Source organism: Megalops cyprinoides, chromosome 9 (genome assembly GCF_013368585.1).
Source record: "Megalops cyprinoides isolate fMegCyp1 chromosome 9, fMegCyp1.pri, whole genome shotgun sequence".
In the NCBI taxonomy this organism is placed as follows: Eukaryota; Metazoa; Chordata; class Actinopteri; order Elopiformes; family Megalopidae; genus Megalops; species Megalops cyprinoides.
In genome coordinates, this window is record NC_050591.1 from 925,009 (window position 1) to 946,312 (window position 21,304).

At 40.6% G+C, this 21,304-nt stretch overlaps 1 protein-coding gene across 3 annotated transcripts; it reads left to right on the forward strand.

Annotated features, from left to right (window-relative positions):
- Positions 1–15,975: 15,975 nt before the first annotated feature.
- LOC118783306 (non-histone chromosomal protein HMG-14-like) lies at positions 15,976–20,287 on the forward strand. 3 transcript variants are annotated; one of them, XM_036537106.1, is made up of 7 exons: positions 15,988–16,047; positions 16,135–16,170; positions 17,523–17,549; positions 17,755–17,784; positions 17,880–17,912; positions 18,190–18,309; positions 19,277–20,287. In XM_036537106.1, exons 2-7 carry the CDS (start codon positions 16,153–16,155, stop codon positions 19,334–19,336), a joined length of 288 nt encoding a protein of 95 aa, XP_036392999.1. In that variant the 5' UTR covers positions 15,988–16,047; positions 16,135–16,152; the 3' UTR covers positions 19,337–20,287. The 3 variants fall into 3 exon arrangements, with proteins under 3 accessions (XP_036392997.1, XP_036393000.1, XP_036392999.1); XM_036537104.1 differs by having other exon boundaries at positions 15,976–16,170; XM_036537107.1 differs by having other exon boundaries at positions 15,976–16,170; positions 18,193–18,309.
- The last annotated feature ends 1,017 nt before the right edge of the window (positions 20,288–21,304 follow it).

A 21,304-nucleotide genomic window follows, 5' to 3' on the forward strand; every position in this document is an offset into this window, starting at 1 on the left:
CTCTCTTTAGAGGCAACATCTCTGGAGTTGTAAGTGCCAGGGACACACTTGGGTCCATGAAACATGCTGTTGCAACTGTAGCATCAAACTTGATAGACATGATGTCCAGAAGGCTTGCAAACCTTTCACGCAGAGATTTTATGAGAACTTGTGCCATTTGCTTTTCCACATTGCTAGACTGCAGATGGGCCTCAAGATTCAGCCATACTGGCAGCACATCAGACAGAGATTGAGAATCTGTCTGAAGCTGATCTGTGTGTGTGGCAAAAGGCTCTAAGAGTTTCAAGACATTCTGTACTTTCATCCACTCACTGGTAAGAAGTGTGTCAATCCTCAGCTCCTGAAGGACTTCATTTACAACAGGTTTGGATTCTATCAGCCTTTTCAGCATATCAAGCGTACTGTTCCAACGTGTGGGGCAGTCTTTAATTAGTGTTCGTCCACACCTTAAAACAAATGTAAACACATAAGCATAAAAACATTAATAAACAATGCTAATACCAAAATGTCATCATACATAGCATTTATCATAATGGAGCGTTACATTTGAATGAGCACAACAAACTATCAATAATACAAAATTCAACTTATTTCAAATAAGTTCAAATTAAAATTAAGAAAAAATAAGAAGACATACCGTTTGAACATTTCTTCATTTGCCACGGAAGACTTTCTCACAGCCTGAACAAGCAACCTTGCCTTGTTGACAACATTAAGGGCACTAGGAATCTTCATTGCATCCTTCAGGGCAAGGTGGAGGGTGTGTGCCATACATGGCATGCACTGGAACCTCGTGAAGTCTTGATCTTGAAACAATTCTGCAGATTCTGTTTCTGATTCTGATTCTGTTATCACAGCAAAAAAATCAATTACCCACATGACGTCTTATTAATATTTAATAAATTAGTGAGCTTTAAAATGCTTGTTCGCCTGTTGTTCGTCTGTATCTGTACATACAAGAGCTAGCAAGCAAACAGGGACCAATGCCCATATTAGCTTAATGAGTTGCTGACTTATCTTGGAATGTGCCATCGCCATTTTCGTCCTCAGAATCTGATCCAGATTTGTCTGATTCATCACAGTTATTCAGCATATCAGCGTATCTGAAGAAGTTTGTCTGTCCCTCCTCTTCAGTACCTCCATGGCTTTTATCATGTTAGACCCATTATCAGTGACAATTAGCATAACTTTGTGCTCCGGTATTTCCCACGTGTGTAGAGTCCTTTCGATACATTCAGCTATTGCCTCCCCAGTATACGGATGACAAATACGAGGCAGACTAAGCAGAGCATGCTGAGCTTGGTTGGTGGGAGCATGATAAAACACGCAGATATTCCCAAAAATGATGCAGTCAAACCCTTTTTAGTCCAACCGTCTATGCAGAGTGTCACTTTACATACCGGTCCTGACAAATAGATTAATGAGCGCATTCTCCCTTTTTTTGTATTCATTCGAACCGGTCCCCCACATCTCCACTCTTTTTAGACAATGGGTTAGGATCTGCTGCTGACTGGGCCTACTGCTGACTTGAGATTCCTCACCCTCACCCCTCCTTTTCCATGAATGACGTGAACTCCGGCCGATGATGGGTTTGCAGGTGAACTTTAAGGTTGGTGGGATTTTTCCCCTTTATTTGGGCACCACATGTAATACACTTGCTGATAAAACATTCGGGATTGAATTCAAAATAGTCCCACACAGGACTTACCCTTTTTCTTCCTGACATGTTTAACTTCTTCCCTTAATGGCCTATACGTTAGTTAGCTAATGTAGGCCAGGATACGCTATCGCCACCTAAAGGTTTTTGATAGATAGACAAGGAATTTTGAGAAATCCACCCCTTTGAATGGATTGACCGTCCGTCGTCTCGAAACGGTAACGACAATTATGATTTCTTTATTATTATTTTATTTTCATTAGTTTTTTTAGCAGTCATTATTAGTTTCGTTTAGTTTTAGTTTTTCACTTTCCTCTGGCAAATTATTTTATTTCAGTTTAGGAAAATATTTTAAAGCCATTAGTTTTCGTCTTAAGTTTTAGTTTCAGTTGACGATAATAACCTTGGTGAGCCCAGCACACATTTTGATTGACAGGTGAAGACTGCAAAGACAGCAGGTGAGAATAAGTGACAGCTGTGAGAGTGGAGCTAAAGACCCCATGCTGTGTGCAAGGGTTGGAGAAGAAAGCAGCTTTTCTCAAGCCACAGGAAGCACCTCACAACAAGGTCACCTCTGTCTCCACTTTCTTAAAACCTTTTTCCCATTAGTGTGGCTGTTTTGAACTACTTCTGCAAATCAAGAAAGTCACTTCATTTTATTCCAATACACATGCCATAGTTATGCCCAATAAAACATTCATGGAATTTTTCTTTTTTGTTATAACACACCAAACAAATTAAATTAAAATTAAATTAAAAGTGATTGCTTTTCAATGGGAATTGTTGTATATTAATACATAATAGATTCATTTTTAGATAGATTCATCAGAATTGTGATTGTGACAAAAATGTTTCAATGTACAGTTGATGATCAAAAATTGTATCCCTTGCATGTGAAAGTAAAGGAAATTAAAACAAGACAATTCTAATGATCATGCAGTGATTGTCTCCATTACAAGTTTTCATGTAATCACCACATGGCAAAAATTTAGATTTTTTTTCCCCAAGTGGTTAATAACGCTATAATGCCAATGATCTCCCCTTTCACAAATGGCCAGTTGGTGTTATGTCACTCTGAATGGACACAGGCCCTCTTCATCAAAGCATTAACCCACAAAAAGCCTGTGTCAGAGGCATGCAGTTGTTGTGTGTGATATATATCCAGTAGGCTGGGCGGGACAGGCTCGTGATGGGAGCCCCTTCCTCCCCATGTCTGAAGATGAGGGACGGCAACAGGCAACAGCTGTGACACTGGGCCCCCCCAGCAAACATTCCGCCTGTTATCTGAAACCCACCTGCCACCATCACGCTCTCTGTGCAAAGCATGCATCTGGGGAGATCTCTGCCTGCCCAAGGACACAGTGCTGGGGTGACAGGTCTCAGGAGGCGTCGACTGGCCTGGGGGTTCTTTTTTCCCACCTTTATGCACACCAGTGGCACATACAAGTGATTGATATACACAGTTTCCAAACCCTCTCTGTACTGGCTGATGCGACCTTTGTAGTCAACCTTTCACAGGAGACCTAACTCAACAGCAAAACAAATGCTCCTCCAGGCTACAAAAGGATGAAGATCTGTCCTTATGCTGAGCTTCAGCGTGAAGTCCTTCTGATAATTATGTGCTCTAATCTTCCATATCTGGCAAAGTCATATAATCCATAGGCAGAGTTTGCCATTTGCACGGGGGGGGGGCAAACATTTTTTAACTGACGTCAGTACACAGTGTGGCGTGTAACGCATATATATACAATAACAGAAGACAATAGTGCCAAGCTTTCCATAGATACCCTATGTAACCCTATGTGTGATATAGTACAAAGTGGTCAGAAACTGATTTGATGTGCTGTGTTGTTTGGCTTTATGGAAAACTTGGCACTATTGTCTTCTGTTATTGTATATATATGCGTTACACACCACACTGTGTACTGATGTCAGTCACATATTCTTTCACACATGAGCACACACAACTGAAGCGCACAAACCATAAAGTTAAAGTCTGTTAAAAGTGAAATATTTCATTTTCCATGTACCCTATGGGGTGCCATTTAGGAAAAAAAATACATTTAGTGTGTATATACATATTGGTTTGGTTTGCATATATATTGGTTTGATGTGTACATCTATTGGTTTGTCATGCATGCATATATTGGTTTGTCATTTACTTATGTATCAGTTTCGCCATTAAGGATTGCATTGATTTGTCATTGATGCATCTATTGGTTTGCTGTTCATGCATCTATCAGTTTCATTGTCTCTTATATTGGTCCTACTCATTCATGTATTGGTTTCATGTGTTTATGTATTGGTTTATCACAGACGCATAAATTGGTTTGTCATTTACATTTGTATTGGTTTGGCATTTTCACATCTATTGATTTAAGTGTCATATATATATTGGTATAAAGCTGCCTGGTTGCTTACTATTGTATTGATAATTAAATCAATTCATTAATAAAATAAACAAGACTAGTTTTGTTCCCCAGACTCCAGTTAGGAGAACATCTAGTCAGTTCATCTGAACACCCCGAGACACATATAAGTCCACTTCTGCAGGCTGGACAGTTGCCATTACACAAACAATGTCACAAATATTGTTAATCTCAAATATTTTATTTTCATCTTCATTAATTCACTTTAGACACTGACACATACAATACTATAATATAATAACACAATACTACATACAATGAAGTGTGTCAAGTGTTTGAGACCAATGTTCAGATATACAGTGCAGTCATATGTAAACATAACATAATTGGGCTCTAGAGCAACCAAGTAAGAGTCAAAGTAGTTCCCTGTCTTGAACAACCCCAATTCCTCTCCATCTCACACTTCAGCAACATGTGAACACCTGTTGTTCAAAGGATTTATTCCTTGAAACAGTATCATTTTACAGAGATATAGGAATCTACAGCTATTCAGAAGGTTAATATTTTGGCATAGAGCTGATTAGATCCGCCCCCAGTAACTGAATTTAATTCCAATAAGTAACCAGTATCATATTCAATTTCTGAAGTTTATAACAAACCAAAGTTCATGAATATTGGTCCAGAATTAAGCAAGTTACTGTCAATTTTGTAGAGAAGTCTGCATCTCTCAATACACATTGTATTTGTTTTAGGGATGTGAATTTTAAGAAGTGTCCTTAATTGATTGTTGTTAACCTTTTTTCTTAGCCCACCCAATACCGTTTAGTAGGCTAGGCATAAATTCTACAATCGTTGAAGTTTACTGTACTCTAGGCTATTATAAAAGCGACAGTTACCTTGTATATGTACATAATACAAATGCATGTTATATTCCTCAGTTAAATGTTTATTGTAAATCAAAAATATAGGACATTCTTGTATAGCATATCAAAAAATGTTGTGTAGGCCTAGGTTTCATTTTCCTATTAAGGCCAACAGGAAAAAGGGGGAAAAAACTAAAAGAACTCCGTTTCGTTTGTCTCAAGTGAACCGATAGACTAACATTAACCCTCTTGACTGATATAGACAACAGTAACCTAAACTAAGCCTTCTGAACTAAAGGCATACACACTTCAGAGTCTGATCTCCTATGCTCACATAGACCTAAATAACCTAAAACCTAAGTATTTTTATTCAGGAAGATCAGCATATCTACGTGGTCAGGGGTGAGTCTTGTGCGCAGTCTGTTCACAGTAAGGCCAGCTGCTGAGAATATGTAACTTATTTGTTATGGTATGTAACGCGCGTGTTACCATAGCCTACATGGTTCGTTATGTTTTCATTTGCGTTATTAAGTTTCTCATAGATTTCAGTTAGCATTTGCTATATTTTTAGAGTTAAATCGCTGTTTTCTCAAAGCTAAAATTAGCTAGAATTTCTCCAATCGAGTGTTCTAATAGCACCAGTTTTAGCATATGCGCTAAAAGGCTAATCACACCGGTGTGACCATACGCCATTCAGCACATCTGCGTTTGCCACGCCTTTCAGTAATTCAGCCAGGTAAATTTCCGCGCAGGAATTACGGAAGGAAGTTGCGGTCAAACTTGATAATATGATTAATTCGCGTTAAAAAATTAAGGCGTTAAAGTTTCCGAATTAATCGCGATCCCGCGTTAACGCGTTAACTTTGACAGCCCTAATTACAAGAAGAAACGGTTCTAAACTTCTGGAAGTTTAAATCAATTAATTGTTTAATTAAATTTTAATCGATTGAATTATTATTAACAGTTAATCGATAGTCGATTAATTGTTAACAGCCCTAATTTGTTTACTAGCGGATCTTGACCGCTCCAATATGGCGACCTCAAATCGCAAACCTATGATTCCTACGGACGCCAATGTGGGGTCCGTGCTTATGCGGTGAAAACCATATGCCTGATAATTATTTGAAAAAGAAAAAAAATCCTAAGTATGGGACAATGCAGTTATGAAAATTATATAATGTGAAAAATAATATTTTTAATATTTTAATACTAGACTTTTTTTAAAAAAAATGTGTGTACACATATACTTTGAAATAAAACTGTCATTGAAATTAAGCTGCCTGCATCGTGCCTGACTAATGGCAAACCGATATATGCGTGAACAAACCAATACATGCGTCAATGACAAACCAATGCAGTCGTAAATGATCTGAATCATCCAATATAAATGACCTCAAACCAACAGGTGTGTAAGTAGCAAACCGATACGAACGTATATGACTAACCAATACATAAGCACATAAAACCAATACATGAGTGAATGAAACCAATATAAGAGACACTCAAACCAATAGATGCGCGAATGACAAACCAGTATAAACGTAAATGACAAACCAATACATAAGCACGTCAAACCAATACATGAGTGAATGAAACCAATATAAGAGACTATCAAACCGATAGATGCGTAAATGGAAAACCTATGAGACACTCAAACCAATAGGTGCGTAAACAACAAACCAACATATGCGCGAATGACAAACCAATATAAACGTAAATGACAAACCAAAACAAACAAAAATGAGAAACCAATACATTTACATTTACATTTATTTATTTAGCAGACGCTTTTATCCAAAGAGACTTACAAAAGTGCATACAGCAAGTATAGCGACAGTACGGGGACAGGGTGTGTACAGTTCCACAATGAGACAGTTCTCAGCTGTCTGTTTGAGGACACGGTACTATCAGATTTGTACAATTACAGCCTATAGGGCAACTAATACGATACACCTTCAAACAGCGCAATGAGTGTCAGGGTAAAGGCGACAACAAGAAACAATTTAAAAAGCACAGCAATTTACGACAGCACTGATTGGGGGGGGGGGGGGGGGGGGGCAGCAATTGTGTGCTGGGTCAGTCCAGGTAGAGTCTGAAGAGGTGCATCTTCAGGCCCCGTCTGAAGGAATGGGGTGAAGGAGCTGTCCGTAGCGAGACAGGGAGTTCGTTCCACCACTGGGGAGCGATATAGGTGAAACGCCGATGTCTGGCAGAACGAGCACCTCCTGCCTTGACCATGCAAGGAGCGAGGCGGTCCAATACGTCAGCACATCAAACCGATACATGAGTGAATGAAACCAATATAATATACAATCAAACCGACGGATGCATAAATAGCAAACCATTATATATCACACTCAAACCAATAGGTGTGTAAATGACAAACCAACACATAAGCACATCAAACCAATACATGAGTGAGTAGAACCAATATAAGAGACAATGAAACCGATAGGTGCATGAACAGCAAACCAATAGATGCATCAATGACAAATCAATACTATCATTAATGGCGAACCCAATACATACGTAAATGACAAACCAATATATGTGTCGATGACAAAGCAATACATACGCATATTAAAGCAATATACAAGTAAATCAAACCAATATAAATGACACCCAGACCAATAGGTGTGTAAATGACAAACCAATAGATGTGTAACGACACACCAATATATGCGCGAATAATAAACCAATACAAACAAAAATGACAAACCAATAGATGTACACATCAAACCGATATATATGCAAACCAAACCAATATATATACACACTAAATGTATTATTTTTTTTCCTAAACGGCACCCCATAGTACCCTTTTAAAACATTTAGTGTACAAATGAACTAATTTCGTGTTAAACTGAAAACTATGAAATATGCATGCTCACTCATATCCAAATTATAGCGCGCACACGCACACAATTCGAAAATGCTCACCAACAGTGTCGCCTGTAATATGTATATTAAATAACCAGAAAACATGCTCGGCAGCGCAGAAAACATTCTCGCGCACAAAGCAGCCACCATGCACGAGAGAGTTTCTACTTGGCAAGCGCTGGAGGGGATACGCGCTCCGGCGGGTTAACTCTGCTCTCGAAGTTGAGTTCTGCTTGCGCGAATCGACCTGAGTTTTGACAATTTGGAGGCGGAAACCAAGGGAGGCACTGGCCCTCTTATGATTGGTCACTTTCAACGCAATCACGCCCACACGACCTCCTTGAACTTTGATTGAAACTTCCGTTAACTGAACGAAAGGCAGTGTCTGGCCAGAGGCTTGTTATTTTGCATTTACATTTATTCATTTAGCAGCTGCTTTTATCCAAAGCTACGTACAAAAGTGCAAATAGTGGGCAAACAAGAGGCACAAGGGCAAGATGTGTACAGGTCATACAATGCAGATAGTGCTGACGTTGAGCGCAAGGTCAGTGTAGCGAGGCAGAACTAATCTGATCTGAGGTTACATATATCAAATACAGTCACCGGGACAATAAAGTGCTGCTATACTACCTAGGCAAAAACATGCTACAAATACAACATAACTTGCTACAAGTACGAGCCAAGAATCTTAGATTTACATGGTCAAATGGCAAGGGTGTCAGTCCAGGTAGAGTCTGAAGAGGTGTCTTCAGCCCACGTCTAAAATTGCAAACATTTTTCAAACAACTGAGTCCTGACAACAAGTTCAGAGTTGAAGACACAGTGGATGGAACAATGGCAGCGACACCTGAAGATTTATATGTAAGTGATATTGATAGATGGCTTCGTCTAACAACCCAGCAATTTACTTACTCTGAAATTTAGACTTCTCAAAAACGTTAGCTAATTAACGTTAGCTATGCTTCCCCTATCATTCAGCCGATTGCATGCAATAGACCAAACGTTAAGTAACATTAAAGTAAGTAAATTGCTGGGTTGTTGCTCCACTCTGCCTTCTCCAACCCTTGCAAACTTTTCTCTACATTCTCCTCCCTCCTCTCCCCCCCTCCTCCTCCTCCCTCATCCCTTTCTGCTGATGACTTTGTCTCCTTCTTCAAGAAGAAGGTAAAAGACATCTGCGACTCTTTCCCCTCGTCGCCTCCCATTTCGGATCCCGCACCCGCTGTCACTCCCACTACCTTCTCCTCCTTCTCCCCCCTAACTGACTGATGTTCTACAGCTAATAAAATCCCACCATCCCACTACCTGTCCTCTTGATCCTATCCCTTCTTCTCTCTTTCAGTCCATCTCTGAGGACATTCTTCCCTTTATTTCTTCCTTAATCAACAGCTCCCTGTCTACTGGTGTAGTTCCCTCTGCTCTGAAGAGAGCACGGATCATGCCACTGCTAAAGCAACTCACTTTAAATCCAGCTGATGTCAGAAGCTACCGTCCAGTATCTCTTCTACCATTTCTCTCCAAAACCCTCGAACGCGCAGTCTATAACCAACTTTCTCCCTATCTCCTCCAGAATAACCTCTTGGACCCGAACCAGTCAGGATTCAAAGCCAGCCACTCAACTGAGACTGCCCTCCTCACAGTCACAGAAGCGCTTCACTTAGCCAGAGCCAAGTATCTCAGCTCTGCCTTCATACTACTTTTCTGCAGCGTTCGACACTGTGAACCACCAGATTCTTCTTTCCTCCCTTGCTGGGGTGGGCTTCTCAGGATCTGCGCTCACATGCTTTGAATCCTACCTGTCTGACCGTTCCTATCAGGTATCTTGGAGGGAATCAGTCTCCTGCCCCCGCCCTGTCCAGACCGGGGTCCCACAAGGTTCCGTACTTGGCCCACTCCTTTTCTCCCTTTACACTAAATCACTTGGACAGGTTATCTCTGCCCACAGTCTTTCCTACCACTGCTATGCAGATGACACACAGTTGTTGAACTGTTGAACAGTTGAACTTTCTCCCACTCTGCCTCCCTTGTCAGTCAAAGTCAAAGGGGAGTTGGGTCAGTGTGTACTCCTTATCAATCTAGAGATATCTTTTGAAGCAATGTTTTTCCAATTAGGCACCAGACTCTAGGCAATGCAAGGCCAGTTATAATTAATCATTCTGGACAGCTTAGGGATGGTATAAGATGTTCTTTGTGCAGCAGAGTTTCAGCGCAGCGCGGAGCAGAGTCGAGTCGTGTACGTGCGTGTCCAGGTGTGGGTGCGAGTCACCCAGCTGCAGCAGAGACAGACTGGATCGTGAAGATGAGTGTGTAAGGCGTAAGACTCTAAGTGAGATGTGTAACATCTGAAGCCGACCATCCCGTGTGAAGCTTTGCTGTATTGAAGACCATCAATAAACCTGTTTCTACCTCACCTTCAACCACGCTCCAGACTGAAGTTCTTTGTGTAACAGTTTATTAGTTAGCCTGCGAGAGGATCAATTCACCGAAAGCCAACACCGGCCTGTGCTATCAGGCCGCTTCAGCTAGTTCAGAATGCTGCTGCACGCCTGATATTCAACCTCCCAAAACACCCTCATGTCACTCCGGTACTCACTGCACTTTACTGGCTTCCAGTAGCAGCCCGCATCCAGTTTAAGACACTGGTGCTGGCTTACCAGGCCACAAGACGCTCTGCCCCATCCTACCTTCAGTCTCTGATCACTCTATACACTCCAACCAGATCTCTCAGCTCAACCTCCTCTGGGCAGCTGGCGGTCCCCTCAATTCGGGAACCTGGCAGCCGTTCCACTCGGCCACGTCTTTTGTCTGCCCTCGTTCCGTGGTGGTGGAATGACCTTCCTCACCCAATCAGAACTGAGGAATCACTCGCCATCTCATGGCTACCTGCTCGTTACCTGCTGCTTGTCATCTGTTTCCTGCTTCGCACTTCCTGAACGCCAGACACCGATCGGCTAGGAACCAGCCAGGACTCAAACCCTGGGTTTGAGTATTTGCAGATTCCAACATCTTCACAAAGTAAAGACTACAAACGTAAGTGGCCAGCTAAATTATCTACGATGGCTTCTCACAGCTCAGTTTCTCCTATCCTTAGTTCTACTCCCTCTTGCTGTCTCCCTTGCTCAGTGTGCAGCATGTTTAGTTACTCTTTCTCCGCCAGTACTGCTAACTTTATTTGTGATAAATGCAAGCTAAACACTAAGTTGACGGAGAAAGTAGCAGAGCCAGAAGCACTCATCCGCACCTTATACGAGATTAAAGCTAGTGAAAAGTTTATCGAGTCTTTCTTGGATGTGTCAGTCAGCCTTTCCCCTAGCTCAACCCCGGCAGAGCCTTCACAGCAAGGCGAGTGGGTTATGGTTCGGGAAAATAAACACAAGCGTAGGCTTGTTGGAGTCAGTAATTTTCTCTGGCCCCATCCCCATGTGGCACGGTGACGAGATCTATAGCAGACTAACGTCACTTAATCGTTGGTTGTCTGGTGGTGCCCCTCTGACAATGTAGGCTTTATATATAATTGGCACAAGTTTTGGGGGAGGCCTTTTAAAACGAGATGGCATCCACCCCTCAAGGGAGGGTGCAGCAATCATCTCTAGAAACCTAGATCATAGTCTGAATTCCTCTAAACCTTGACTTATCAGGGCAAGGCCAGGCAGCAGACTTTCTGTCCTCGTGCTTTGACTCTTTTATACCCATTGAAAAAAACTTTCTTTCTTTTATCAATTCATCTAAAACTTTTCCAGCCAACTAGACCCTATACCAACCAGCTTCCTAAAACAGCTACTACCTGCAATTGACACACTGTTATTAAACCTTATCAACGCCTCCCTTACGTCTGGACACAGACCTCAGTCCTTCAAAGTAGCAGTTATCAAGCCTATTCTGAAGAAGTCCAATCTAGATCCCAATGACCTGTCAAACTGCCCATCTCGAATCTTCCATTCCTCTCAAAAATCCTGGAAAAAGCAGTATCAAAGCAACTTCGTACATTTTTACACTCTAACAACATTTTGAAAGTCTTTCAGTCCAGGTTTAGACCTCATCATAGTACGGAAACCACTCTCCTTAGTGCTCAACGATCTTCTACTCTCCTGCGACAATGGCTGTTTCTCTCTTCTTTTGCTACTAGACCTGAGTGCATACCATCGATCATTGTATCATCCTCGACCGCCTCGAAAACCTGGTTGGCATAAGTGGACAGGCTCTATCCTGGATTAGGTCCTATCTATCAGAACAATATCAGTTTGTCTCCGTTAACAATGAATCTTCTGCTCGTTCCAGAGTAAGATATGGTATACCACAAAGATCTGTGCTTGGGCATCTGCTCTTCTCATTATACATGTTGCCTCTTGGCGATATCATCCATAAACATGACATTAGCTTCCACTGTTATGCGGATGAGACTCAGTTATACATATCAGTCAAACCTGATGTCCCTCTGAATATCTCAAACATGGAGGCCTGCCTAACAGATGTAAAGAATTGGATGGCCCTAAATTTTCTCCTCCTTACCTCACACAAAATGGAAATATTGGCCATTGGCCAAAATTCAATCAGGAGCAAATTCACTCACTTTACACTGGACCTTGATGGCGTCTCCCTCTCCTCGAGTGCAGCTATCAAAGACCTTGGTGTCATTATTGATCCTGAGCTCTTTTGAAACTCACATAACTAACACCTCTAGGACAGCCTTCTTCCATTTGAGAAATATAGCCAAAATCAGGAAAATTGTATCAATTAATGATGCTGAAAAGTTAATCCGGCTACTTCACTGCCCTGCCTATCAAGCCAACTGCGTGCCAAGAACCGGACATTCTCTAGGATACATATTATAATTACTCTGTTATTTACTACTGTCTATCAAAGCTCGCATGTCTTAAAGTACATTGTACAATTTTAAGTATTCTATATAATTCTATCTGTCCAGTGCTGGCCAGAAGCAGATGGGCTCCCCCTCTGAGCAGGGTTCTGCTCAAGGTTTCTTCCTGTAAATTAGGGAGTTTTTCTTTGCCACTGTTACCTTAGGCTTGCTCTCAGGGGGTCTCTGGCCCGGGAACAATGTAAAGCTGCTTTGTGACAACTTGTGTTGTAAAAAGTGCTAAACAAATAAAATTGAATTGAATTGAATGAAGCCTGAAAACCCACCTTTTCAGAATCCACCTGTCCCCTATTGTGTAGCCTTTCTGTTATGTATCTATGTGTCATGGTATAAAAAGTAAAACAAAAAAAAAAAACCAAAATCTTCTGTACTAGCCTTGTCTCTATGTTGCAGGTTTTGTTTGCAGATTTCTGTTTTATTGTTGCAGGATATACAGGAGCATGGTACTGTAAAAAATTAATTTGCATTCCTACTGCGATCTTTTGCCTATGAGGAAGTCAGCTAAACCTGATTGATGCACTAATTGTAAGTCACTTTGGTTACACACCCGACAGCAGACTCACCAGCTACTTTTTATCATACACATAAACGCTAGCTATACGGTAGACAAGCAAGCCACTTTTAATCATAGCCCACTACAGGCTAGCGAGCTACTTTTTAGCATACATGGACGGGCTAGATATACGATAGGCTTGCTAGCTAGCTATTGTTTATCATACCCAACTGCAGGCTAGCTAGGAATATTTTAAAATATTTTTAAATGCTCACGGCAAATATTGATATATGCGATTAATTAATCACAAAGCATGTAATTAATTACATTAATTTTGGATCTATTTTAGACTCAATGTAGTGACATATTTCAGCTGCTGGGGGGATGGGGGAGCAATGCCCCTCCTGCCTCCCCGCAAACTCCGCCTATGGTATACTTCCTTTTACATTTGCTTATTTGGACGGTTAAAATTACCTCTGGAGGAGGTGTTTATTTGTTGACAGTGGGGATAGTGTGTGATGTACTTTACTAGTAAAATATAGGACAAATAAAAATGCATGTGTTTTGTCACCAGAACACTAAAATAGTCTGTCCAAAACAACTAGCAGTTAGTTTAATTAACTACTCTAGATTGATCCTTATCTATTAAGATTTTTTTTAATGCACGGCTGTGGGTCATATGTTTTTATTGTGTGCATTTAGTGTGCACTAATATATAGTAAAAACGATTTACTTTGTGAATGTTCAGTTAACGCTTAAAAGAATAAAGATATTTTTGTTATCTAAACATTTGACCTCTTTTTTTAACCATTTTGGAATCAAAATGAGGGATCGATAAGCAGAATCGGAATCGCTAAAATTCAAATGATACCCAACCCTAGTCGTCCATCATGCTAGTAAAAGATAAATCTGCTTTCCCTTGTTCTAGATCTCTGAACATGTTAGTATTCATATAATGTGTTGCTCACCCCATCAACACTATGTCACTACAGCCGATCCACAAAGTCTAAAGGTCAGTGAATCTGAACAGCATTGATACAAGAACAAACAAACAAACAAAAAAGCTCTCATTTCACCGCCCTCTTCTGCTCTGTATTCTTCTGTGACAATCTGATGGGACAAAAGAAAAAGTTGCCTTCATATTCTGTCTTTTTGCAGGCATATAGGAGGGGTTGCATGAACTTCCCTCCACGTTAGCAACTAGAAATCCCAAAGTCACAGTTGCAGTTAAAATACACATGGATGGACTCTAGTTATTTAATCAACCACTCCAAAATATTCCAGAGGATTCCCACTGAAAGGTCTGACCAGTCTATTGGAGTTTGACCCAAGTCAAAGGGCATAATAATGTTATCGGCTTCCAGCCATTTACCTGCAAATGGGGATCATTAAACCAATGAGCCCCATTTCTGACGCGCATAAATATTAACTCCTGCATCAACCACGGTTTAGCGAAAATCCTGCAGTTCAAAGATTATTGGTTTACGACCGCCAAATCGTATTATCACGCAACCAGATTTAGTTGCCTTTTCAGTAACTGCGAGACACATTCTACCGTCCAGTAAAGCAAAATTTTGCCAGATAGCACTGCTTCACCCCCGACTTTAGCTGAGGGCTACGCACCTTTCACTTAGAAGTGTAGCTACTTGCACACGGTGAAGCTTGTCTCTGTGCTACACCATATTTGCGGGCAGCTTGCATTCTGCAGTTTCTTTCTGGGTTAGCAAACAAGATAGTTGACTGTAGGTTACAAATGCAGACAGCTTACAAGTTATCTAATATATTCGAATTAAATAGTGGCAGTATTGAATAACTTGGAAGGTTATTTCAGATCTTTTTAAAAAAGAACTTTCGTTTCCGTGTGTTTGTCTTTATAATTTATTCAGAAGAAAATCCGAAAATAAAGGAAATTAAGGTACGTTAGAGCATTCATCAGGACTATTAAAAAGTTCTACTAGTGAGACGGACTAATATGGTTGGTGTCAGTGTGTTACAAACGTTTCGTATTCTATTGTTCAGGTCATGTCCGTGTTCTGTACAGAAAATGAGAAAATAAAGGGATCAGTGGACACTGCAAACGTAAAACTAAAACTATGTAATAGAATCAGCATCTTTTTAAATGCAAGACACCGTTAATTTCTCTAATTTTAGACACAGAGGACGCCGTACCTTTTCGTCTTTCTTAAGCAGTGCACTGTCCGTAAGGGTGAGGTAGCGTTGCTTACAAGATAAAAATAGTCAGTCAATAGTCTTTTGACGACAAAAGAACATACCCGAGAACCAAAAATCAAGCGTACCCGGCCGCCATTTTCCCTGTTTATCAACGCAAGCCTTCTTATGCCTGTAAGGAACACCCCCCACACTTAGAGCAAGGACTGTACATGAAGCAGCCTTTATGATTGATCCGCGGTTGCAAGTGTTTTTTTTTCTAGCGTTGTTTGTTTTTAAACAGATCAAATGCAGTAAATATTAAGATGTCGCCACACAATCTTTAAATAATGTCAACTTAAACGTTGCCCTTTAAAACAGACAAGGGGGAGCGTCAACATGTGGTTTTAAAGGGATCTGAGTTCGTACCTTTCTTCCGAATCTTTGTTTAATAACGAAATAAACAACTAGCGGAACAGAATATAGCGAACTTTACATTAAGCGATTCCCCACCCCCTGGTACAACCTGGGAAAAATCTACACTGATTGGCACAGCAATCTACCCACACAGGTACCTTGCTATGATTTAAAAATACGTTGACGAGTCCTAAAGGCCAATCAATGTTAACGAGGGGCGGAGAGTAGGTTGCCCATCAGGTTGGTGCTATAATGAATAGAATAGAGAGGAGGGGGGGTCCAATCCGGTTTTAGCTAGTTTCTGTTCCGATGGAACATTTATACTAGCTACACTCTGTTACAAGGTACTGTTTGAATCTTACTGAACACACAGTGCACAGTAAATTTGCAGTCTCTCCGTTCGAGAAATAATTTTTCTTAATTTTGTTTAGAACACAAGAAAAGCAACCATGCCGAAAAGAAACAAAGTAAGTTTCCATTAAACGTATGCATTGTATTTTTAAATAATATAACATGCAGTGGTGTATTTTCACAATGCATTTCATATACATTTGCAATTTGCATGACAAACGCAAACGGTACACTTTACATGGTCTGGGGATTTAAATGTGTCAGTGTGACAATACGAGAAGTGGCGCCTTTTTACTTTTGGTGGTTATATATTCTTATTGTATGGTGTTTCATGCAGAATAATTACATATTTGCATGCACGTGATGAGCAAAAACCACTAAGCATGTTTTATATTCGTGTTTGATTTTGTTTAGTAGGTATAACACGCTTACCATTGGATTCAAACAAAGGGGTGTGCCGTTCGTACAGGTTGCGATTCTGCAGAAATGCTTTTTAAACATCGACCATATGTGATGAGAACACTGCACAAACATTCCTTTTGATATGTTCGTGGTGCGGCTTTTTTTCCCTACAGCTACAAACGTATTGGTTCTGAGCTTGCACTGTGCAGTTAAGCGTAAATGCCGTGCAGTACTCACTATGGCTGTAGTAAAGGGCACAAAGTCTTGGGGTGTCATGGCTGCCCTAGTACGCAAGAACATTGGCTATATACTGTAGCTACCTCTTACTTCGTACTCGTTTGATGTGATTGACGCGTGCTATGTGTTTAAAGCCGTGAAATAGCTACATTTATACAAAACATGGCTACTCAAAGGTCTCGCAAGCGTCTTATGTCGAATTTAGTGTTTTGGCTAGATTATTTGGTGCGCGTTCTTCGGCTTTTTGCATTCGCTCCAACTGTTTTTGCGTTATGCAATGGCGATTTTCCGTCATCACAGCGCCACTGGTGCTGCCGAGGATTCTAGTATATTCTGTAGCCGTTTGGAGGATCGCTGAGGATCTCGGAGTTCGAAATTCGAATGAATGGCGGGAAGGCAGGGTAGACTGGTTGACGTAGCGGCGGACACTTTCATGTAGCAAATCCCCGTATATTACTAGTGAATGAATGCGCACGGAGGAGGCGGAGCCGCTGGTTCCCTCCTGCTCCCTGTCTGCATACAAATACACGTCTACAGGCCAAGTAGGACTCGTTTCAGGGAACTTATGCACTATTTCGCAGTCATTATTTTCCAAAACGCATCTATTGTTCTGGCCGCGAAAAAAAGGTTACTCATTGACAGTGAGAGTGCAAAAATGTTACTCCTCTTCCCTCCCCCACCCACCTTGAGATTACGTAATATTACTGTTACTATGGAGTGTTCAGCTGTGCGCCCCTCCCCCCTCAGCCATAACACACAGACACGTCTCCACCCCTCCCTAGTTTGTTGATTTTAGCCCACTCAACTCTCCTTTCCTCCCACTCCACAGGCCAACAACGACACTGAAGCAAATGAGGTTGGTAGGCAACTTTGCTGGTATTATTTTCAACAGTCTAATTATGTTTTCTCTCTCACTTTTTGCATTTGCTGTCTGAATGTTATAAAAGCAGTCTAACATTAATAAGAAGGCTTACAAAATGACTTCCACTAACCATTTGGGTGTAACTGCACTACATTAACACATACTGATCTGTTCTCATTTGACATTGTTCTGTTTACAGCCCAAGAGGAGATCAGAGAGATTGCTAGCTGTAAGTACAACTGTGTATAAAACATAGAAAGCATAGAAGCTGTAATGATGTGTTGGAATGCCATCTAATCACCATATCTTTGTGTCATTTTTCAGAAACCCCAACCAAAGTTGGAGCCCAAGCCAAAGGTAAAGAACTGTTGTTTTGAAAGACAGGATGTAAGGGATTTTCATGCTTGAAAACTTATATAGTTTCTGTTAAATGATATACTGATATTTATAAGAATGTTGATCTTTATTAATATACAGTATACTCATATGGAAGTCCTTTTTTTTGCTCTTTTCTGCCCATTGCACTAGAGTACTTTCAACCAAAGACAGTATTCAAAAATCATTGTACATGGTGGCTCCCATAAGTTGCAAAGGAGGTGTATGGAAGAGTCATGATTTCTTTTTTGGGCATTAGCAGAAGGCACCTGCGAAACCTAAGAAGGCCAAGGAACCGGAGAAGCCCAAACCAGAAGAGGAGGAGGAGGAGAAGAAGGAAGAAGTCCCAGCTGAAAATGGAGAGGCCAAAGTTGAGGAGGTTAGAGAGAGGGGGAGGGGTGTTGCTACACTTTGAAATGCAACACTAGTCTGAGCTTGGTTTCTCACTTTTTCATTAGGTTTTTCTTTTAATGAAAAATATATTAGCTTGGTGTGTATTCATGTGTGTATTGTTTTTAAATGGATTGTTTAATATTTCTGGCTGTGTTTGTTACCATTATAACTGCAGTGTGGTAAACCTCAGCGTACTTACAAAAGACCACAGGTGGCATGTTAAACTTAAATTAATAAAGTAGTGATAGTGTACAAATATTCATAATTATGACACTAACACTCGATATAGGCTGTTTTCACACTTGGTTTGTTTTGCTGGTCTGAACTCGAGTGTGATTATTCCCCCCTGCCCCAGCTGGTCTCCTTTCACATTACATTTTTTGGTTGCGAACCCTGGTCTGTTTACGTCATCAACACGTAAGGAGCGTGCAGCTTTTATTTACCAATGTCGCTACGCTACGACGCAAAAGGGAGGTTTACTTTTAGATCGGATAGCTTTGACACCAAATGCAAACCACACTGGAGTTCAGGTGAACCATAACCCAGACCCCCGTTTTCTGGAGGACTCGGGTATGGTCCCTTGGTGTACACCCGAGTTCGGAAAACAGCTTTCACATCAACAAAACGAACTGAACTAACGGCTCAAGCGGACTCGGGTCCACACCAAAAGCTCTAGTGTGAAAGCGCCCATAGTCTGCATGGTGCCCAGGGTGAGAGTATCCCATTTGCTAAGCAAATGATGTAATCTTTTGCATTTTGTGCTGTGACTTGGATGGTAAAATCACAGAACAATGGGCTGGAAACGTAGTCAAGAGTGTGTTTAGTTTTTTCTTGTCTGGTGGCTGAAGAATGCCATTTCATGTGGACATTGTTGGTGTTGGTGGGAGCACAGCGGGGGCTTCACTGGGCTCCTTGAATATGTCTGAATGTGCTTTTCCTGTTTCAAACTCCAGGAGGTGCCAGCACCCGAGGAGCCTGAAAAGAAAGAGGAAGAGGAGGCAGCAGCGGAATAACATCCTTATCCCATGTTTTACCAGTGCTCCCCGTACCTCTTTTCTTGTACAATTCAGAGGAATATTTTTATCAACTATTTTCTAAAAGCAGGTTTTTTAGTAGTTTGATTGTAGAAACACATTTTTTAAAAAACAAAAAGAAAAACATTTGGAGAGGGATTCCACCTCATCCCATATTTGTACATCTCTGGACAACATGACACAGTCATTGTATGGTCGAAAGTTTTGATTTTCGGGGTGGGGGTGGGCGGACTGCAGCACTAAGAACATGTAATCCTGTCGTTTTTCAGGAAACTACGACTGGGAGATTTTGCCTGAGTGACTAACATTCCATAGGCTATATAAGGGACAGTATGTCACATTTATCATATAGGGGTGGGGGGTGGAATTATTCAAGGGGATGATGATGCATTGTTTTATTGTTTATAATGAAAAAGGTTTTAGAATGTTTGTAAGCTGTGCTCTATAAATGTTAACTCTGTTTCTCATGCAGTTTTCTGAATCAGCCAGTTTTGGTAATGAACTTCCTGTTCCTTAGTAATTGACTTCTCTCTAAAGCCTGTACATTGCCTTGTATTGGTTTTTGTCTCATTGTTTGGTGATAGCATTGCAATAACATTGTATAGCTGCTGTGAAAAAATGTTTTCAGACTTTCTGTATGCAGTATGTATTGGTACGTTGAGAGGGTGAAAATGACATATTCCTGTGTTCTTAGCAAAGCTAATGACATGGCATGCATTACAGTGTTAAAACGTACTGGTTCTAACTGTTCCTTTGAAAAGGACAAAAGCAAATGACTACTTTCACTGAATCTGTCAAGTGATCATACCAGCAGTAGCAATATTTCCCCATGTGGTTTTTAGGTAACAAGTACAATTGTACAGTTTTTTTTCTTTGTAGCTGTATCTGTGTAATGATTGGTATAAACAAACCAATAAACAGTTGGTTGTATTTTTCTGTGAGGCTCTGTTTTTCTTTGCACTGAATCTTAAAAGCATGAATAATTTTGATTGCGTTGCTTAGTCTGAAGAAGCAATACCGCAGTAGCATCCCTGTGGTTTCCGTAATTGTAAGTATTGTAATTCCGTGGCAAAGGTGGGGAAGAATTCATGTATAAAGGAACCCAAACCGAGTGGCTCGGCAATAAAACGGTTGAAGTTTCAATGATATAAGGAAATGGTGCATTTGGATAACAAAATATAGATGCTTTGTAGACGCCTCTGCCGTTGTGGCTGAAGATTCGTTATGAAATTCTGGGGGAAAAAGTTAACTATTTTCTCAAGTTGTACTATTTATTGTCCAAAAATATAGTAGTGTGATTGTTCATTAAATAACAACCGATTTACATTGAGTGCAAAGAAAAAATGCTTTCACTCTTATGTGGTGATGTAAAGTCAGTGACTTTAAGTCACGCGACTAAGGAACATTTTAACTCAACTGAGACTTTGACAAGTAGAAAAACAATTCATCAAGAATTTGTCACATGCCTTTCCCCTGTTGGCTAAAATGGAGTCGTTTGTGTCTGCGTTAAATATATACATATATTTTTTGGTATGTGCGTGTGACTGTGTATAGCTGGGGAGATTCAGCAAGACGAGATGGACTCACGGTGTTCACAGGCGTTATTTGAATGTTTTGGCATGTTTTGGATTTTTTTTTCTCCGGCTAAACCGGCTAATAAAATCTACTTATTATTACTTTCGGATAATTAGGCGATATATTTTATATATGTTATATTAATTTGTAACGCTCTACGTCTAGATGTTAAAATTCTTCCATAGGAGCTATAAAATGACATATAAAATTATCAAACTGTCATATATAAAGGAGTAGAACCGAATTCCAAGAATCTAACAGGACTGTAGATACTACACTCAAATATGAGAAACGGAGTTTTCCACTTCACTTCTCTTCTAAAATCATTCTGTTGCTTCTAAAATATCCCTGTCTACCGAAAACGTAGCCTAT